Raw genomic sequence first — 20235 nt, forward strand, 5'->3', positions numbered from 1 at the left:
ATACCCAGGGTATGGTAAACCTACAGACAGATACCCTGGGTAGGGTGGGCTCCACTATGGGTGGGAGACCCAGAGCCTTACTGCATACAGTGCTGTCTTATAATGTAAAATAAAATAGACAACATTAGAATAAACACACAGGCTACACTCATAGATACAGAAGTAACATAGAATTAGATCAACAATTTCAGATGATCAATGCATGGTCAGAGCTATATACCTGATGACAATAAATAATGTCTGGTCAGGGAGGTGGCCAAGAACCCGATAGTCACTCTGACAGAGCTCTAGAGTTCCTCTGTGGAGATGGAATAACCTTCCAGAAGGATGACCATCTCTGCAGCACTCCACCAATCAGGCCAAGAAGCCCCTCCTCAGTAAAAGGCAAATTATAGCACGCTTGGAGTTTGCAAAAAGGCACCTAAAGACTCTCAGATCATGAGAAACAAAATTCTCTGGTCTGATGAAACCAAAATGTAACTCTTTGATCTGAATACCAAGTGCCACGTCTGGAGGAAATCTGGCACCATCCCTATGTAGAAGCATGGTGGTGGCAGCCTCGGACTGTGAGACTGGTCAGGATTAAGGCAAAGATGAACCGAGCAAAGTACAGAGAGATCCTTGATGAAACCTGCTCCAGAGCACTCAGGACTTCAGACTGGGGTGAAGGTTCACGTTCCAACAGGACAACGACCCTAAGCACACAGCAAAGGTAAAAATCTGTCATTCTGCCCCTGAACAAGGCAGTTAACACACTATTCCCCGGTAGGCCGTCATCATAAATAACAATTTGTTCTGACTTGCCTAGTTAAATAAAGGTTACATTTACAAATTCCTATTTACAATGACGGCCTACACCGTCATTGTACACCGGACGATGCTGGACCAATTGTGCGCCGCCCTTTAGGACTCCCAATCACGGCCGGTTGTGATAGAGCCTGGATTCAAACCAGGATGTCTGTAGTGACGCCTCAAGCACTGAGATGCAGTCCCTTAGACTGCTGCGCCACTGTGATTGGAGAAAACTGAGGATGGATCAACACCATTGTAGTTACTACACAAAACAAACCTGAATGACAGAGCGATAAGAAGGAAGCCTGGACAGAATAAATAAAAATGCATCATGTTTGCAATAATAAACTAAAGTAAAACTGCAAAAAATCTAACTAAGAATTGTACTTTATGTCCTGAATACAAAGAGTTTGTTTGGGGCAAATCCAACACAACAGATTACTGAGTACCGCTCTTCATATTTTCAAGCATGGTGGTGGCTGCATCATGTTATGGGTATGCTTGTCATCAGCAAGGACGAGGGAGTTTTTTTTTGTGATAAACAGAATATAGCTAAGCACAGGAAAAAGCCTAGAGGAACACCTGGTTCAGTCTGTTTTCCAACAGACACTGGGAGATAAATTCACCTTTCAGCAGGACAATAACCTAAAACACACGGCCAAATCTACACTGGAGTTGCTTACCAAGACGACATTGAATGGCTAGTTATTTTTTTATGCTGATTTAAGTAAAAACTATATGGTAGGACTTGAAAATGGCTGTTTAGCAATGATCAACAACCAACTTTAAAGTGCATGAAGAATTTTTTTATAATAATGTGCATATACAGTTGAAGTCGGAAGTTTACATACACCTTAGCCAAATACATTTAAACTCAGTTTTTCACAATTCCTGACATTTAATCCTAGTAAAAATTCCCTGTCTTAGGTCAGTTAGGATCACTCCTTTATTTTAAGAATGTGAAATGTCAGAATAATAGTAGAGAGAATGATTTATTTCAGCTTTCATTTCTTTCATCACATTCCCAGTGGGTCAGAAGTTTACATACACTCAATTAGTATTTGGTAGTAATGCCTTTAAATTGTTTAACTTGGGTCAAATGTTTTGAGTAGCCTTCCACAAGCTTCCCACAATAAGTTGGATGAATTTTGGCCCATTCCTCCTGACAGAGCTGGTGTAACTGAGTCAGGTTTGTAGGCCTCCTTGCTCACACACGCTTTTTCAGTTCTGCTCACAAATTTTGTATAGGATTGAGGTCAGGGCTTTGTGATGGCCACTCCAATACTTTTGACCTTGTTGTCCTTAAAACTTCTCAGGGCTAGGCGTCAGTGGGACACCTGTCAACAACTTCCGGTGAAATTGGAGGGCGTGCAATTCAAATAAATAATCATAAGAACTATGGATATTAAACACTTAGGTACATACAAGTGTCTTATATCGGTTTCAAGCTTAAAGTCGTGCTCATCTAACTGCATTGTCCGATTAACAATAGGCTTTACAGCGAAAGCATGCCATGCGATTGTTTGAGGACGGCGCCCCACATCTAAATATTTTCCAACCAGCACAGGCTTCATAAAATCACAAATGGCAATTAAATATTCACTTTTTGAAAATCTTCCTCTGATTTGCAATCCAAAAGGTCCCAGCTGCAACATGCATGGTTGTTTTGTTAGATAAAATCCTTCTTTATATCCCAAAAAGTCAGTTTAGTTGGCGCCATCGATTTGAGTAATCCACTCGTTCAACATGCAGAGAAAGGAATCCAAAAAGCTACCGCTAAACTTTGTAAAAACAAGTCAAAATAAGTATCTATTTAATCCTCAGGTATCCTAAAATGTAATTAATATTTCATACGGAAAGAAGTATGTTCAATAGAAAGCAAATTCAGCAGGTGCGCGTCCTCTTTGTCACACAAGTACAGACTGATTTCCAACTCTGACTCCCAGTACTAAAACTCAAAATTCTTCCTCGTTTGGGATGAAACAAGCCTGAAACCTTGAACAAAGACTGATGACATCTAGTGGAAGCCATAGGAATTGCAAACTGGGAGATGGATTTGGATATGACCCTATACGTTCCGTTGGAAGAGCATGGGCTCTCAATTCTTTTTATTACCAGTTGGTTTTTCTTTGGATTTTCTCCTACCATATCTATTGTGTTATAGTCTCATACATTATTTTAACATTTCTACAAACTTCAAAGTGTTTTCTATCCAATGGTACCAATTATATGCATATCCTGGCTTCTGGGCCTGAGTAACAGGCAGTTTATTTAGGGAACGTATGTCAGACAGGAAGTGGAGAAAAATAGACCCTTGTCCTTAAGCCATTTTGCCACAACTTTGGAAGTATGCTTGGGGTCATTTTCCATATGGAAGACACATTTGCGACCAAGCTTTAACTTCCTGACTTCAATATATCTACATAATTTTCCTACCTCATGATGCAATCTATTTTGTGAAGTGCACCAGTCCCTCCTGCAGCAAAGCACCCCCACAACATGATGCTGCCACCCCCGTGCTTCACGGTTGTGATGGTATTCTTCGGCTTGCAAGCCTCCGCCTTTTTTCTTCCAAACATAACGATGGTCATTATGGCCAAACAGTTCTATTTTTGTTTCATCAGACAAGAGGACATTTCTCCAAAAAGTAGGATCTTTGTCCCCATGTGCAGTTGCAAACCGTAGTCAGGCTTTTTTATGGCGGTTTTGGAGCAGTGGCTTTTTCCTTGATGAGCGGCCTTTCAGGTTACGTTGATACTTCGTATATGTTTCCTCCAGCATCTTCACAAGGTTCTTTGCTGTTGTTCTGGGATTGATGTGCACTTTTCGCACCAAAGTAAGTTCCTCTGTAGGAAACAGAACGTGTCTCCTTCCTGAGCGGTATGACGGTTGCGTGGTCCCATGGTGTTTATACTTGTGTACTATTGTTTGTACAGATGAATGAGGTACCTTTAGGCATTTGGAAATTGCTCCCAAGGATGAACCAGACTTGTGGAGGTCTACAACTTATTTTCTGAAGTCTTGGCTGATTTCTTTTGATTTTCCCATGATGTCAAACAAATAGGCACTGAGTTTGAAGGTAGGCCTTGAAATACATCAACGGGTACACCTTCAATTGACTCAAATGATGTCAATTAGCCTATCAAAAGCTTCTAAAGCCATGACATCATTTTCTGGAATTTTCCAAGCTCAACTTAGTTTATGTAAACTTCTGACCCACTGGAATAGTGATACAGTGAAATATAACTGAAATAATCTGTCTGTGAACAATAGTTGGAAAAGTGACTTGTGTCATGCACAAAGTAGATGTCCTAACCGACTTGCCAAAACTCTAGTTTGTTAACAAAAAATTTGTGGAGTGGTTAAAAAATTAGATTTAATGACTCCAACCTAAGTGTATGTAAACTTCCGACTTCAACTCTATAGTGCAATCCAGGTCTGCAAAACTCTTACAGACTTACCCAGAATGACACACAGCTGTAATTGCTGCAAAATGTGATTCTGACATGCATTGACTCAAGGGTGTGAATACTTTTACAAATTAGATATTTTTCATAAGTTAGCAAAAATGTCTAAAATCATGTTTTCACTTTGTCATTAAAAAATTATTTAATTCATTTTGAATTCAGGCTGAAAGGCAACAACATGTGGAATAAGTCAAAGGGGTGTGAACACTTTCTGAAGGCAATGTGTGCTATGTAGCACACACTTTGATCCAAAGAGAGTCATGTGTCCATGTGGGCCCAGTGGGAATCAAACAAAGAATTGCAAGCACCATGCTCTACCAACTAAGCCACATGGGACCACAATAGATGCAAAAAGGTGAATAGGTGCTGAATGCAGGTCGAGGTGACGGGTAACGTAAACACTAATATTACATAAAAGGTGCATAAACACTTCTCACAAAATAAATAAGATGAGCAGATGGCATTTACATAGATTACCCTTCACTACATTCACAAACCAATAGATACAGGTAACTGCCAAAATAAAGGAGCCACAATGTGTCTTAATAGGACGTTGGGCCACCACGAGCCAGAACAGCTTCAATGCACCTTGGCATAGTTTCTACTAGATCTTTATTGGAGGGATGCGACACCATAATTTGGTGTTTTGTTGATGGTGGTGGAAAATGCTGTCTCAGGCACTGCTCCAGAATCTCCCATAAGTGTTCAATTGGGTTGAGATCTGGTGAATGAGATGGCCATGGCATATGGTTTACATCGTTTTCATGACCATTCAGTGACCACCTGTGCCCTGTGGATGGGGGCATTGTCATCCTATGGGAGCATAGTCATGGTAGCCAAAATAATGGCCTGTACATCATTTTTATACATGACCCTAACCATGATGGGATGTTAATTGCTTAATTAACTCAGGAACCACACCTGTGTGGAAGCGCATGCTTTCATTACACTTTGTACCCTCATTTACTCAAGTGTTTCTATTATTTTGGCAGTTACCTGTACGTGGGTTCTACTACTCAAAAAAATACAACAAATTTTACCTGACCTTCAGTGTTGCTTAGCAACCAGTTGCCATACAATTTCTAATAAAAAAATGTGGGCGCGAGATTACAGGCGTGGATGTGATGAGGGAAAAGGCTCGGAGATAAAATGAGATTAACAGGAATAAAAGAGATAGCATAAAGACTCGGTGAGGCGGTTTTCACGGAGACAGCTGGGGCTGCAGCGTTTTCACATTTTTACCAAGTCAGCCTGACCAGCTTATTATCACTTTGACAGCCTCATGAGAGAGACCATTACTAGACTAGACCAGGGAGAATTCCACCCAATACTCCCAGACAAAAGTCTAGACAGGGCCATGCTACTCTCAATGGAATCACACAGTGTAGCTGCCACTCTCTGTCATTCTATGCACACATACAGTACTACCAGTCAAAAGTTTGGACACACCTACTCATTCAAGAGTTTTTATTTATTTTTAATATTTTCTACATTGTAGAATAATAGTGAAGACATTTAAACTATGAAATAACATATATGGATTCATGTAGTAAACAAAAGTGTTAAATCAAAATATACTTGTATTTTAGATTCTTCAAAGTAGCTATCCTTTGCCTTGATGACAGCTTTGCATTCTCTCAACCAGCTTCATGAGGTAGTCACCTGGAATGCTTCTCCAACAGTCTTGAAGGAGTTCCCATATATGCTGAGCACTTGTTGGATGTTTTTCCTTCACTCTGTGGTCCAACTCATCCCAAACCATCTCAATTGGGTTGATGTCGGATGATTGTGGAGACCAGGTCATCTGATTCAGCACTCCATCACTCTCCTTCTTGGTCAAATATCCTTACACAGCCTGGAGTTTTGTTTTGGGTCATTGTCCTGTTGAAAAACAAATGATAGTCCCACTAAGCGCAAACCATGTGGGATGGCGTATCACTGCAGAATGATCTGGTAGCCATGCTGGTTAAGTGTGCCTTGAATTCTAAATAAATCACTGACAGTGTCACCACCCACACACCATCGCACCTCCTCCTCCATGCTTCATGGTGGGAACCACACATGCGGTGATCATCCGTTCACCTACTCTGCGTCTTAAAGACACGGCGGTTGGAAGCAAAACTCAAAAATGTGTACTAATCAGAACAAAGGACAGATTTCCACAGGTCTAATGTAAATTGCTTGTGTTTCTTGGCTCAACCAAGTCTATTCTTCTCATTGGTGTCCTTTAATAATGGTTTCTTTGCAGCGATTTGATCATGAAGGCCTGATTCACGCAGCCTCCTCTGAAAGGTTGATGTTGAGATGTGTCTGTTACCTTAACTCTGTAAGGTGCAATCTGAGGTGAAGTTAATTGCCGATTTGAGGCTGGTAACGCCACGAACTTATCCTCTGCAGCAGAGGTAACTCTGGGTCTTTCTTTCCTATGGCGGTCCTCATGAGAGCCAGTTTCATCATAGCGCTTGACAGTTTTTGCGACTGCACTTGAAGAAACGTTCAAAGTTCTTGACATTTTCCGTATTAACTGACCTTCATGTCTTAAAGTAATGATGGACTGTCATTTCTCTTTGCTTATTTGAGCTGTTCTTGCCATAATATGGACTTGGTCTATTACCAAATAGGGCTATCTTCTGTATACCATCCCTACCTTGTCACAACACAACTGATTGGCTTAAATGCATTAATATGGAAATACATTCCACAAAATAACTTTTAACAAGGCACATCTGTTAATTGAAATGCATTCCAGGTGACTACCTAATGAAGCTGGTTGAGAGAATGCCAAGAGTGTGCAAAGCTATCATCAAGGCAAAGGGTGGCACCTATATTTTGATTTGTTTAACACTTTTTTGGTTACTATATGATTCCATATATGTTATTTCATAGTTTTGATGTCTTCACTATTATTCTACAATGTAGAAAATAGTAAAATAAAGAAAAACCCTTGAACGTGTAGGTGTGTCCAAACTTTTGACTGGTACTGTACATACAGTTGATACAGACATACATTCAACATTTTGATTTTGGGATGTAACAATAAGCTTCTAATGTTATCATGAAACACATATTTATGTTGTATTATTGAGAAAACTGAGACCTCGCCAAGGCCCATGGCAGAATGGTGTATATGTTCTGATGGTAGATGGTATGCAACATGTCCTAACTCTAATCAGACTTCAGACAAACGTCACAGACAGAGACAGGGAACACCAAGATCAGTCGATAGACACACACAGTCATCTCGAAGTGATCAAAGTGACCGGGTCTTTGATACAAAGCAATCGGGTACCTCTCAAGGGGGATCTTTTTTCATATTGTCACCCTAAGTTTACATGTAGGGGGTTGCAGCCTGCGTCAGTCTGTTAATTCCGGGTCAAATTACTTTCAGTTGTGTCGTTTTCCCGTTTCTGTTAGTATGAAAATTGAGGTTTTTCTATCTCTCTCTGCATCATCCCACTCAGATACTTTAACCTGCCAATGTCTCCAAAACAGATGTCCAAAACAGGTGTCAAAAATACAGAGTCTATTTTTTTTTAAAGGGAGACAAAGAGAAAGACTAAGTAAGATCTCCTGTACAGCTTTGACTGTTTCTTGAAGCTGTTCCCTTCCACCTCCTCCCTCCACATTAGCCCCTCGTACATTATTTTTGTTGACTCAGTGCCTTGAATATGACCCCGTCAGAGGCTTTCTGTGTTGTAGACCAATCACAGAGGTACAACAAACTCAGAGACACAGAAAAGGGAGGAAGGAAAGTAGATTTCAAAATAAACATGATTCTCTCTCCAGTGGTCTGCTCCTGTCTGCATGGATCTTTAAAACTCAGGCTTCATTACATAAAGCTGTGAGCCAAGTGGGTCAGGGCCCACCAGTCTGGTGCCGGGGCACACGGATCAAGCACCTTTAGGGCTCAACTCCATTTTAAAGAGAAATAGCAAATGAAGGCCATGTCTTCTGATCCTCTACAACGGAGAGAGAGAGAGGGAGGGGGGAGAGCGAGGGGTGAGAGAGAGAGAGAGAGTGAGGGGGGAGAGCGAGGGGTGAGAGAGAGAGAGTGAGGGAGGAGAGCGAGGGGTGAGAGAGAGAGAGTGAGGGAGGAGAGCGAGGGGTGAGAGAGAGAGAGGGAGGGGGAAAGAAAAGAGGAGAAAAAGGGAAAGGAGAAAGAGTGAGACAGAGGGAGGGGAGAAAGAGGGAGGGGAGAAAGAGGGAGGGAGAGAAAGAGAGGGGGGTAGAAGGAGGTGGGAGAAAGAGGGGGTAGAGGGATAGAGGGAGAGGGGGGGGCAGGGGGAGCTTATAAATAAGAGTAAGATACATTCAATACATGACACAAGCGGCACAACGATTTGTGACAATATGTGTAGTGGTTGCGTGTGTTAGTACTACGGTCATTTTCAAGAAATCCCAGTTGGAAATCCCTCCTGATTCCGGGAATCCTCCAATTGGGATTTCAGGAAAACTAGGGAATTTATGGAAAGTTCACAGAATGTTGAAACTCTAGTTAGTACAGAGGAAGAAGAAGATGAAAGGCTGGTTAGGCTGGGAGGAGAGGCTGATGACGGCAGCCAACGTGTTTCCTGAACATAGACACAGCATCTCATACATGCCTAAAAATCACTTAGCTACTCAGCTACTAGATACTAGGCTTCTATTTTTCTACCTAACATTTAAGATATAGATTAATATTTCACCAATTAACAGTATCAACCGTTCTTCAAACATTCTACAAATAAAAATGCGGTCCATGTTCCTTGAATACCGTAACATCCCTCCAACACACAATCACCTCTGTCTGTGGTTGTATCTAAAAGCCGTCCATGTCTATGGTGTTCTCAGAGAGGTGGATGGTGACAGAACCATAAGAGCCAAGCGACTGCCGGATCAGCGTTTTCCACAAGGCCGTGTCAGTCTAGACCGAGCTTGGCACCTGTACGATCCAGACGATAGCTTGACCCGGAGATGAGCACCGTGACAGGATCAGGGTCAGAGTTTGTTTCTGGTTCACCACCGCTTACCCTAGCTATTTCCTGCTACGCTAGTCTCCTCTAACGCTAGGCTTCCCTAACACTAGGCTCCTCAAACGCTAGGCCACGCTAACGCTAGGCCACGCTAACGCTAGGCCACGCTAACGCTAGGCTCCTCTAATAATAGGATCCTCTAACGCTAGGCTCCTGTAACGCTAGGATCCTCTAACGCTAGGCTCCTCTAACGCTAGGATCCTCTAACGCTAGGCTCCTCAAACGCTAGGCCACGCTAACGCTAGGCTCCTCTAACGCTAGGCTCCTCAAACGCTAGGATCCTCTAACGCTAGGCCACGCTAACGCAAGGCTCCTCTAATGCTCCTCTAACGCTAGGCCACGCTAACGCTAGGCCCCTCTAACGCTACGCTCTTCTAATGCTAGGCTCCTCTAATGCTAGGCTCCTCTAACGCTAGGCCACGCTAACGCTAGGCCCCTCTAACGCTACGCTCTTCTAATGCTAGGCTCCTCTAATGCTAGGCTCCTCTAATGCTAGGCTCCTCTAACGCTAGGCTCCTCTAACGCTACGCTCTTCTAATGCTAGGCTCCTCTAATGCTAGGCTCCTCTAACGCTAGGCCACGCTAACGCTAGGCCCCTCTAACGCTAGGCTCCTCTAACGCTAGGCCCCTCTAACGCTAGGCTCTTCTAACGCTAGGCTCCTCTAACACTAGGGCACGCTAACGCTAGGCTCCTCTAACGCTAGGCCCCTCTAACGCTAGGCTCTTCTAACGCTAGGCTCCTCTAATGCTAGTGCCCTCTAACGCTAGGCTCCTCTAATGCTAGGCCACGCTAACGTCAGTAAAGACAAGCCAAAAATACGCCCTTCCCCTCTTCATCTGATCTTTTGATGAGCCAGCAGGCACCCCCCGGACCCCTGAAAAAAGTAAAGCTGAAAAAACAGAGGAAGTGAGGAGATGAGGCGGGATGCGTTTCCTCTGGAAGTGTAACTCAACAGATAAACATCCATCAGACGGATGGACGGGGGCCTGTAGGCCGGGCGGAGGTGGCGACAAGCAGATGTTTCATGGTCAGCGGTGCGTGCCGCATCAGGGCGAGGCTTTACACTGTGCTCATCTCATCACAGCAACACAGACACACACTACATCATCCATTTCTTTCTACAGGCTTGTAGGAATCACTGGAAGTCTTGAGTTCAGGTAAAACGTCCTAGACTTTTCTTAAATCTCTCTATTTGACACTTTTGGTTTGATCAATTCATACATCCACATTGCATCAATTCTTTGTTAGCTACTTAGGTGAAATGTTTGCTATTTTGTTGAATTGGAAAAAAAATCACGAAATCAAAAATAACTATTATTTAAATACAATGTGCTATCACTGTTGTGTGACTCTAAGCCTGACTCTAGAGCGGGCCTGCCCAGCCCTGCCTCTCTCCTGGCTATCTGCTCTGTGACTGCAGCCCAGCCGTGGTGAGTCAGACCCTGGGTAGGCCCCAGCCCCCTGCCCCTCTCCCCAGCCCCCTACCCCTCTCCCCAGCCCCCCTACCCCTCTTCCCAGCCCCCCTGCCAAGCCCCCCTGCCCCTCTCCCCAGCCCCTCTCCCCTGCCCCCCTACCCCTCTCCCCAGCCCCTCTCTTCACCCCCCCAACCCCTCTCCCCAGCCCCCCTGCCCCTCTCCTCAGCCCCCCAGGCACATGGAGAAGCTTTCCAGCAGGAGATTTGTTCCACTTTATCTGCATATTTAGGCAGTTTTCAGCATGCTCCTAACTGATAAAATGATGCCAGTCTGTCAGGCCGCTGCCAGCGCCGGAGCAGTGACCTTCTAGGGGAAGATTCCTTTTGAAAGAGGGAATGAAAATGAAAAAGAGAGAGAGGGAGAAAAGCTAGCCAGGCTAACAGGGAACTGGTCCAGGGTTTATCACGTTAAAAACAATAAACAGAGATGGTAGCAGACACTCCTCACACTAAACAGCCCCTCAGTGGGGCATTGCCATGCTGGTACCAATGTTGCTTCACAGATGATTAGCACCAACAGAAAGACAGACAGGCCTGTCTTCAGGTCCTTTTGCCAAACACCAAAACCTGCACGGAGAACACCTACACAACAACAGCACCACACATGGAGAGACAGGGAAGGGATGAGAGACAGAGACACAGAAAGAGACAGAGACAGAGAGAGAGAGCGAGAGAGCGATCAGTAGGATGGAATGAAAGGGAGACTCATCCTTCAGTGCCGCCAGTGACTCCCTCCTCACTGCCTGACAGCTCTGTCACTCAAACCAAAACATCTGAAGGACAGCCAATGGCATGCCTTGGTTTGCCTTCAGACGTCTTAGTGTCTGTCTGATCAGGCGCCATTCTCCATAGTGTCCCAGTAGCCGGAGGCTTCCCGGGCTCCAGAAGAGTGCAGTTAGCTCTTAGTGTGGTATGCTGTCTGTGTGTGTGTGCGTAAGGTTAGTGACAACGAGGAAACTGAAGTCTGTTGATGAACACATTGTGGTTAGCCATTATCTCCTCAGAGCAGAGCAATCCCCTTCCATAGTAGCATTCAGGCAAACACACACACACACACACACACACACACACACACACACACACACACACACACACACACACACACACACACACACACACACACACACACACACACACACACACACACACACACACACACACACACACCGTGGTGACAGCTGAATTATGGACAAGGATATGGATGGAGGGATAGAGGGATGAATTGAGAAGCATTCCCTCAGCAGAGAAAAAGCTGGGTCATGGTACTTTGACACCCTTCCCTCCACCTCTGTGACCTCTGGCTGCTCTCTTGTGACTTACGGCACAATGGTGGTGCCTCGCTCCCTGTCAAACCTCCAAGGACACAAAGACAATCAAATCAACCTTTGACACGAGACCAGAGCGACTAGCCACCAAAGACTTGCTGAGCTGGACGCAACTTTACACTCACTCTCTCTCATTATCACCGATGTAAAAGTCATTAAGACCAATGCTCAATCAAATATGCCCGGAATAAGACAAGTCCTGATAACTGTTACATACAGTATCAGTCAAAAGATTGGACACACCTACTCATTCAAGGGTTTTTGTCTATTTTTACTATTATCTACATTGTAGAATAATAGTGAAGACATCAAAACTATGAAATAACACATATGGAATCATGTAGTAATCAAATCAAATCAAAATATTTTTTACATTTGAGATTCTTCAAAGTAGTCACCCTTTGCCTTGATGACAGCTTTACACACTCTTGGAATTCTCTCAACCAGCTTCATGAGGTATACGTTTCAATTAACAGGTGTGCCTTGTTAAAAGTTAATTTGTGGAATTTCCTTCCTTCCTAATGTGTTTGAGCCAATCAACTGTACTGTGAAAAGGTAGAGGTGGTATACAGAAGATTATTTATTTATTTATTTGGTAAAAGACCAAGTCCATAACATGGCAAGAACAGCTTAAAAAAAAAATCTGCCCTTTGGTCTGATGAGTCCAAATTTGAGATTTTTGGTTCCTACTGCCGTGTCTTTGTGAGATGCAGAGTAGGAGAATGGATGATCTCCACATGTGCAGTTCCCACCGTGAAGCATGGATGTGTGATGGTGTGGGGGTGCTTTGCTGGTGACACTGTCAGTGATTTATTTAGAATTCAAGGCACACTTAACCAGCATGGCTACCACAGCATTCTGCAGCAATATGCCATCCCATCTGGTTTGCGCTTAGTGGGACTATAATTTGTTTTTCAATAGGACAATGACACCTCCAGGCTGTGTAAGGGCTATTTGACCAAGAAGGAGAGGGATGGAGTGTTGCATCAGATGACCTGGCCTCCACAATCACCCGACCTCAACCCAATTGAGATGGTTTGGGATGAGTGAAGGAAAAGTGAAGGAAAAGCAAACATTTGTTGGATACTACATGATTCCATATGTGATATTTCATAGTTTTGATGTCATCACTATTATTCTACAATGTAGAAAATAGTAAAAATAGTGAAGGTGTGTCCAAACTTTTGACTGGTACTGTATAACAGTGATTAAGTCCTGGAACCTCATGGTGTTTTTCCAACAATTGTTTACAGACAGATTATTTCACTTATAATTCACTGTATCACAATTCCAGTGGGTCAGAAGTTTACATACACTAAGTTGACTGTGCCTTTATTAAACAGCTTGGAAAATCCCAGAAAATTATGTCATGGTTTTAGAAGCTTCTGATAGGCTAATGGACATAATTTGAATCAATTGGAGGTGTACCTGTGGATGTATTTCAAGGCCTACCTTCAAACTCAGTGCCTCTTTGCTTGACATCATGGGAAAATCAAAAGAAATCAGCGAAGACCTCAGAAAAAAATTGTGGACCTCCACAAGTCTGGTTCATCCTTGGGAAAAATTCGTACTTTTTGGAGAAATGTCCTGTGCTCTGATGAAACAAAAATAAAACTGTTCGGCATTAATGACCATTGTTATGTTTAGAGGAAAAAGGGGGAGCTTGCAAGCCGAAGAACACCATCCCAACCTTGAAGCACGGGGGTGGCAGCATCATGTTGTCGGGGTGCTTTGCTGCAGGAGGGACTGGTGCACTTCACAAAATAGATAACATCATGATGAACAAAAATTATGTGGATAATTTTTTTGGAGCAACATCTCAAAACATCAGTCAGGAAGCTAAAGCTTGGTTGCAAACAGGTCTTCCAAATGGACAATGACCCCAAGCATACTTCCAAAGTTGTGGCAAAATGGCTTAAGGACAACAAAGTCAAGGTATTAGAGTGGCCATCACAAAACCTGACCTCAATCCTATAGAAAATTTGTGGGCAGAACTTAAAAAGCGTGTGCGAGCAAGGAGGCCTACAAACCTGACTCAGTTACACCAGCTCTGTCATGAGGAATGGGCCAATATTCACCCAACTTGTTGTGGGAAGCTTGTGGAAGTCTACCCGAAACATTTGACCCAAGTTAAACAATTTAAAGGCAATGCTACCAAATACTAATTGAGTGTACGTAAACTTCTGACCCACTGGGAATGTGAAAGAAATAAAAGCTGAAATAAATCATTCTCTCTGCTATTATTCTGACATTTCACATTTTTAAAATAAAGTGGTGATCCTAACTTACATAAAACAGGGAATTTTTACTAGAATTAAATGTCAGGAAATTGAAAAACTGAGTTTAAATGTATTTGGCTGAGGTGTATGTAAACTTACGACTTCAACTGTATATAGAGAGATACATATAGAGAGAGATAGACAGAAATATGAATATATATATATATATATATTTATATATATATATAGAGATATATAGAGAGATATATAGAGATATATATATATAGAGAGATATATAGAGAGAGATAGATACAAAAAAACATATAGAGAGATATATATATATACAGAGATAGAGAGAAATATATATAGACAAAGATTGAGACAAAGGGAGAGATGAAAGGTGTAAGGAGTGTTGAATCCACTGTCACACACACTACCTGCAGAGAGGCGAGGGCAGTCTGGTAGCATGGGCTCCACCGGTGTGTCCAGGGGCTCGGGGCTTGACACCCAGTTCCGGCAGTGCTGTGGGGGGAGGAGGTGGTGAAGGGAGGAGAGACGGGGGAAGGAGACAGGAACAAGCAATTAAAAGCCCTGTGACACATTGCTCAGACTAGTCAGATTTTGTTTGTGATGGCGAGCCGGGACGCCCCAGGGGGGTGTCTACGCAGCCTGGTGACCCATAACCCCTCAACACCCACCCACCCCCTCCGCCAGTCCACAGCCTTACACTTAAGAGACAGCAGAGGAGCGCTTCTTCAAACATATCTTTATCCCTTCCCTCTTGTCTTCACCTTTCTACATGTGAAATGCTGCTTTATACAGTGCATTTTGTGTGTGTGTGTGTGTGTGTGTGTGTGTGTGTGTGTGTGTGTGTGTGTGTGTGTGTGTGTGTGTGTGTGTGTGTGTGTGTGTCTGTGTGTCTGTGTGTGTGTGTGTGTGTGATGATTCCGACTGACAGTGTGTGTTATGTCCAGTGGGTTGATGGTGCATTGTGGTATGTGTTAGTTTGACGGGATGGGTGTGGAGGAGGGAGAGGGAGGATAAAGAGAAGGAGGAATGCATGGTGAAGACGTTCCTGAGATAAGATAAAAGTGAAATAGAAGAAACAGAAATGTAAAGGAGATTAGGCTGGCCTGCTGACCAATCACTCCTGACCAATCACAGCTTATCTGCTCTCGTTTACTTTCGCCTCGGCCCGCCTGATAGCCAATACAGTGCTTGTGTGTTTGGAGGTGTGTTTTGGGAGTGGGGTCCCATCCTTGAACCCCCCTCCATCACCACCCCCTCCCCTCCACACCCCAGTGATCTCCCAAGGTCCTGCTTCTGTCGGACAGAGAGGGAGCTGACTGGGCCGATGAGGCCCACACACCTTGCCTAGAACCCTGGGTACCATCACACTGCCTCTAGGTTGTCACAAGCCACCCCACACCCTTCCTCACCTCCGTGCCCTCTGCCACCCAGGGGTCACTGTGCCCCCCACCCGCGTCTTCTGGACATTCCTGTGTGTGTGTGTGTGCGAGAGAGGGATAGAGAAAGAAACTGTGTGTGTGTGTGTGTGTGTCAGCACATGCATTCTCCAGTGAAATTACACATATAGATATATGGTGAAGAGGCCAGCCCGGTCGGTCGGTATGCTCTAAGTTTTCTCTCGGTTGTCTTCTTACCCCCGGGGCGGCCATTTTCAGATTTTTATACTACCATGCACATTTTCCTCAGCTGTAGCCCTCAGCTGTAGCCCTCAGCTGTAGCCCTCAGCTGTAGCCCTCAGATGTAGCCATCAGCTGTAGCCCTCAGCTGTAGCCCTCAGCTGTAACCCTCAGCTGTAGCCATCAGCTGTAGCCCTCAGCTGTAGCCCTCAGCTGTAGTCATCAGCTGTAGCCCTCAGCTGTAGCCCTCAGCTGTAGCCATCAGCTGTAGCCCTCAGCTGTAGTCCTCAGCTGTAGCCCTCAGCTGTAGCCCTCAGCTGTAGCCCTCAGCTGTAGCCATCAGCTGTAGTCCTCAGCTGTAGCCCTCAGCTGTGGCCCTCAGCTGTAGCCCTCAGCTGTAGTCCTCAGCTGTAGCCCTCAGCTGTAGCCCTCAGCTGTAGCCCTCAGCTGTAGTCATCAGCTGTAGCCCTCAGCTGTAGTCCTCAGCTGTAGCCCTCAGCTGTAGTCATCAGCTGTAGCCCTCAGCTGTAGTCCTCAGCTGTAGCCCTCAGCTGTAGTCATCAGCTGTAGCCCTCAGCTGTAGCCCTCAGCTGTAGTCATCAGCTGTAGCCATCAGCTGTAGTCCTCAGCTGTAGCCCTCAGCTGTAGTCCTCAGCTGTAGCCCTCAGCTGTAGTCATCAGCTGTAGCCATCAGCTGTAGCCCTCAGCTGTAGTCATCAGCTGTAGCCCTCAGCTGTAGCCATCAGCTGTAGCCCTCAGCTGTAGCCATCAGCTGTAGCCCTCAACTCTCTGTGTTTGTTTCCAACTCTATGACAACAACTTCATATAAATGAAATGGAGGGACTTTCAGTTACTTTGAGGAACCGTTCATTTCAGAGTCATGCACCTGTAATGAGGATCAATCCACCTTATTCATGTTTGTAGGCAACAAATACACACATCTATCTGATAAGGAAGTAAGGAGAGAGAAAAAACATGGTTTGTACGTATATTGATGGGGATATAGCTATAAGGTTCAGGGGGCACCATTTTTTATGTTGTCACCTTTCATTAACAATTTCCGTGAGGAGGAACTTTAGTGTAACCAGAGATTTAGTTACAGCGAGACACAGCATAGCTGTTTCTGTGAGGAGAAAATGTCACAGACCGTGTTTGGTGTTTTTACAATGCACACATCCGTGTTCCAAACTATCAAACGCACACAAAAGGGAATGATATCCTGCATGCCACAGCATCAGATTTTCTCACCTCCCTTCATCCTGTCAATCGAGTGGCTTAGGAGTGTGCAATGTGGGCAAGATAGAGGGGCTTTTTGTGTTGGGAGGGGCTGGGGGGGGGAGTATAGGGATTTGACTGCCATTTTGGTAAACAAAAAGATGCCTTCCGGTTTGGGGCGAGCGGTCGCATTTGCATTCGCTCTGCATTCGCTCTGCAGGTAGTATAACTTTTATAACTTTTCATTACATTTCATTATAGTACAACGATTTAATTTGTCCAACCTTAGCAATTTCTTCTTAACTAGCTACATAGCCGTCTGTGTATCAAAGATAACTGCGTAATTATCGTATTTCGTCGTCTCGTTGTCCACTGCTATCTGCCCAGCAGCTAGCAAACGTCCACCGTCTACCGAATAGTAGTATAACTTTTCACTACATTTCATTATAGCACAACGGTCTGATTTTCATTTTCATTACAGTACAACGGTTTGACTTGTTTGATCTTAGCTAGCTACATAGCCGTCCTTTATCAAACATAATTGCGTCGTTATTGAGGTTCGCTAGCGAGCTATTTTCGTTCGAAATTAACGCAACGTAGCCAACACTGCCACCGAAGAGCATTGTAGAAACGATTACAATACAACGGAACGACTTGTTTTGTGTAGTGTTAGCTAGCTACATAGTTTTCTTTGCTAGCTTTGTATCTAAGATAATTGTGTAACTCTGAGTAATTATCGGTTAGCTAGCCAGCTAGTTTCGCCTGCCGCGCTGCCGTCCTCCTACCTAGCCAACACTGCTAGCTAACACTGCTAGCTAGCCAACTTCTACCGAATAGCAGCACTGTAGAAACTTACATTACAACGGAACGACTTGATTAGCGTAGTGTTAGCTAGTTGTCTTTGCTGTCCTTGTATCCATGATAATTGTGTAGTTTAGAGAAACTTAGAGAAACTGTCGAGGTCACCTAGCCAGCTTCACTTTCAACAACGCAGCTACTGCTAGCCAGGCTACTCCACCAGCCAGCAGTACTATATCATTTTAGTCAATAAGATTTTTAATTTTATTGATTTTTTGCTACGTAAGCTTAACTTTCTGAACATTCGAGACGTGTAGCCCACTTGTCATTCTAATCTCCTTTGCTTTAGCGTAGCCTCTTCTGTAGCCTGTCAAATATGTGTCTGTCTATCCCTGTTCTCTCCTCTCTGCACAGACCATACAAACGCCTCACACCGCGTGGCCGCGCCCACCCTAACCTGGTGGTCCCAGCCCGCACGACCCACGTGGAGTTCCAGGTCTCCGGTAGCCTCTGGAACTGCCGATCCGCGGCCAACAAGGCAGAGCTCATCTCAGCCTATGCGTCCCTCCAGTCCCTCGACTTCTTGGCACTGACGGAAACATGGCTCACCACAGATAACACTGCTACTCCTACTGCTCTCTCTTCGTCTGCCCACGTGTTCTCGCACACCCCGAGAGCTTCTGGTCAGCGGGGTGGTGGCACCGGGATCCTCATCTCTCCCAAGTGGTCATTCTCTCTTTCTCCCCTTACCCATCTGTCTATCGCCTCCTTTGAATTCCATGCTGTCACAGTTACCAGCCCTTTCAAGCTTAACATCCTTATCATTTATCGCCCTCCAGGTTCCCTTGGAGAGTTCATCAATGAGCTTGATGCCTTGATAAGCTCCTTTCCTGAGGACGGCTCACCTCTCACAGTTCTGGGTGACTTTAACCTCCCCATGTCTACCTTTGACTCATTCCTCTCTGCCTCCTTCTTTCCACTCCTCTCCTCTTTTGACCTCACCCTCTCACCTTCCCCCCCTACTCACAAGGCAGGCAATACGCTTGACCTCATCTTTACTAGATGCTGTTCTTCCACTAACCTCATTGCAACTCCCCTCCAAGTCTCCGACCACTACCTTGTATCCTTTTCCCTCTCGCTCTCATCCAACACTTCCCACACTGCCCCTACTCGGATGGTATCGCGCCGTCCCAACCTTCGCTCTCTCTCCCCCGCTACTCTCTCCTCTTCCATCCTATCATCTCTTCCCTCTGCCCAAACCTTCTCCAACCTATCTCCTGATTCTGCCTCCTCAACCCTCCTCTCCTCCCTTTCTGCATCCTTTGACTCTCTATGTCCCCTATCCTCCAGGCCGGCTCGGTCCTCCCCTCCCGCTCCGTGGCTCGACGACTCATTGCGAGCTCACAGAACAGGGCTCCGGGCAGCCGAGCGGAAATGGAGGAAAACTCGCCTCCCTGCGGACCTGGCATCCTTTCACTCCCTCCTCTCTACATTTTCCTCTTCTCTCTCTGCTGCTAAAGCCACTTTCTACCACTCTAAATTCCAAGCATCTGCCTCTAACCCTAGGAAGCTCTTTGCCACCTTCTCCTCCCTCCTGAATCCTCCTCCCCCTCCCCCCCCCCTCCTCCCTCTCTGCAGACGACTTCGTCAACCATTTTGAAAAGAAGGTCGACGACATCCGATCCTCGTTTGCTAAGTCAAACGACACCGCTGGTTCTGCTCACACTGCCCTACCCTGTGCTTTGACCTCTTTCTCTCCTCTCTCTCCAGATGAAATCTCGCGTCTTGTGACGGCCGGCCGCCCAACAACCTGCCCGCTTGACCCTATCCCCTCCTCTCTTCTCCAGACCATTTCCGGAGACCTTCTCCCTTACCTCACCTCGCTCATCAACTCATCCCTGACCGCTGGCTACGTCCCTTCCGTCTTCAAGAGAGCGAGAGTTGCACCCCTTCTGAAGAAACCTACACTCGATCCCTCCGATGTCAACAACTACAGACCAGTATCCCTTCTTTCTTTTCTCTCCAAAACTCTTGAACGTGCCGTCCTTGGCCAGCTCTCCTGCTATCTCTCTCAGAATGACCTTCTTGATCCAAATCAGTCAGGTTTCAAGACTAGTCACTCAACTGAGACTGCTCTTCTCTGTATCACGGAGGCGCTCCGCACTGCTAAAGCTAACTCTCTTTCCTCTGCTCTCATCCTTCTAGACCTATCGGCTGCCTTCGATACTGTGAACCATCAGATCCTCCTCTCCACCCTCTCCGAGTTGGGCATCTCCGGCGCGGCCC

The 20235-nt window shown here is 45.1% G+C and overlaps 1 protein-coding gene across 1 annotated transcript in view; it reads right to left on the reverse strand.

Annotated features, from left to right (window-relative positions):
• The window catches only part of LOC129853430 (cotranscriptional regulator FAM172A-like), a 363623-nt gene that overhangs the window by 67976 nt on the left and 275412 nt on the right, over window positions 1-20235 (reverse strand). Inside the window, exon 9 of the mRNA XM_055919456.1 lies at window positions 14728-14812. Within this exon, the coding sequence (XP_055775431.1) occupies window positions 14728-14812 (85 nt within the window). The remainder of the gene's footprint in view (window positions 1-14727; window positions 14813-20235) is intronic.

Source organism: Salvelinus fontinalis, chromosome 4, assembly GCF_029448725.1.
Source record: "Salvelinus fontinalis isolate EN_2023a chromosome 4, ASM2944872v1, whole genome shotgun sequence".
In the NCBI taxonomy this organism is placed as follows: Eukaryota; Metazoa; Chordata; class Actinopteri; order Salmoniformes; family Salmonidae; genus Salvelinus; species Salvelinus fontinalis.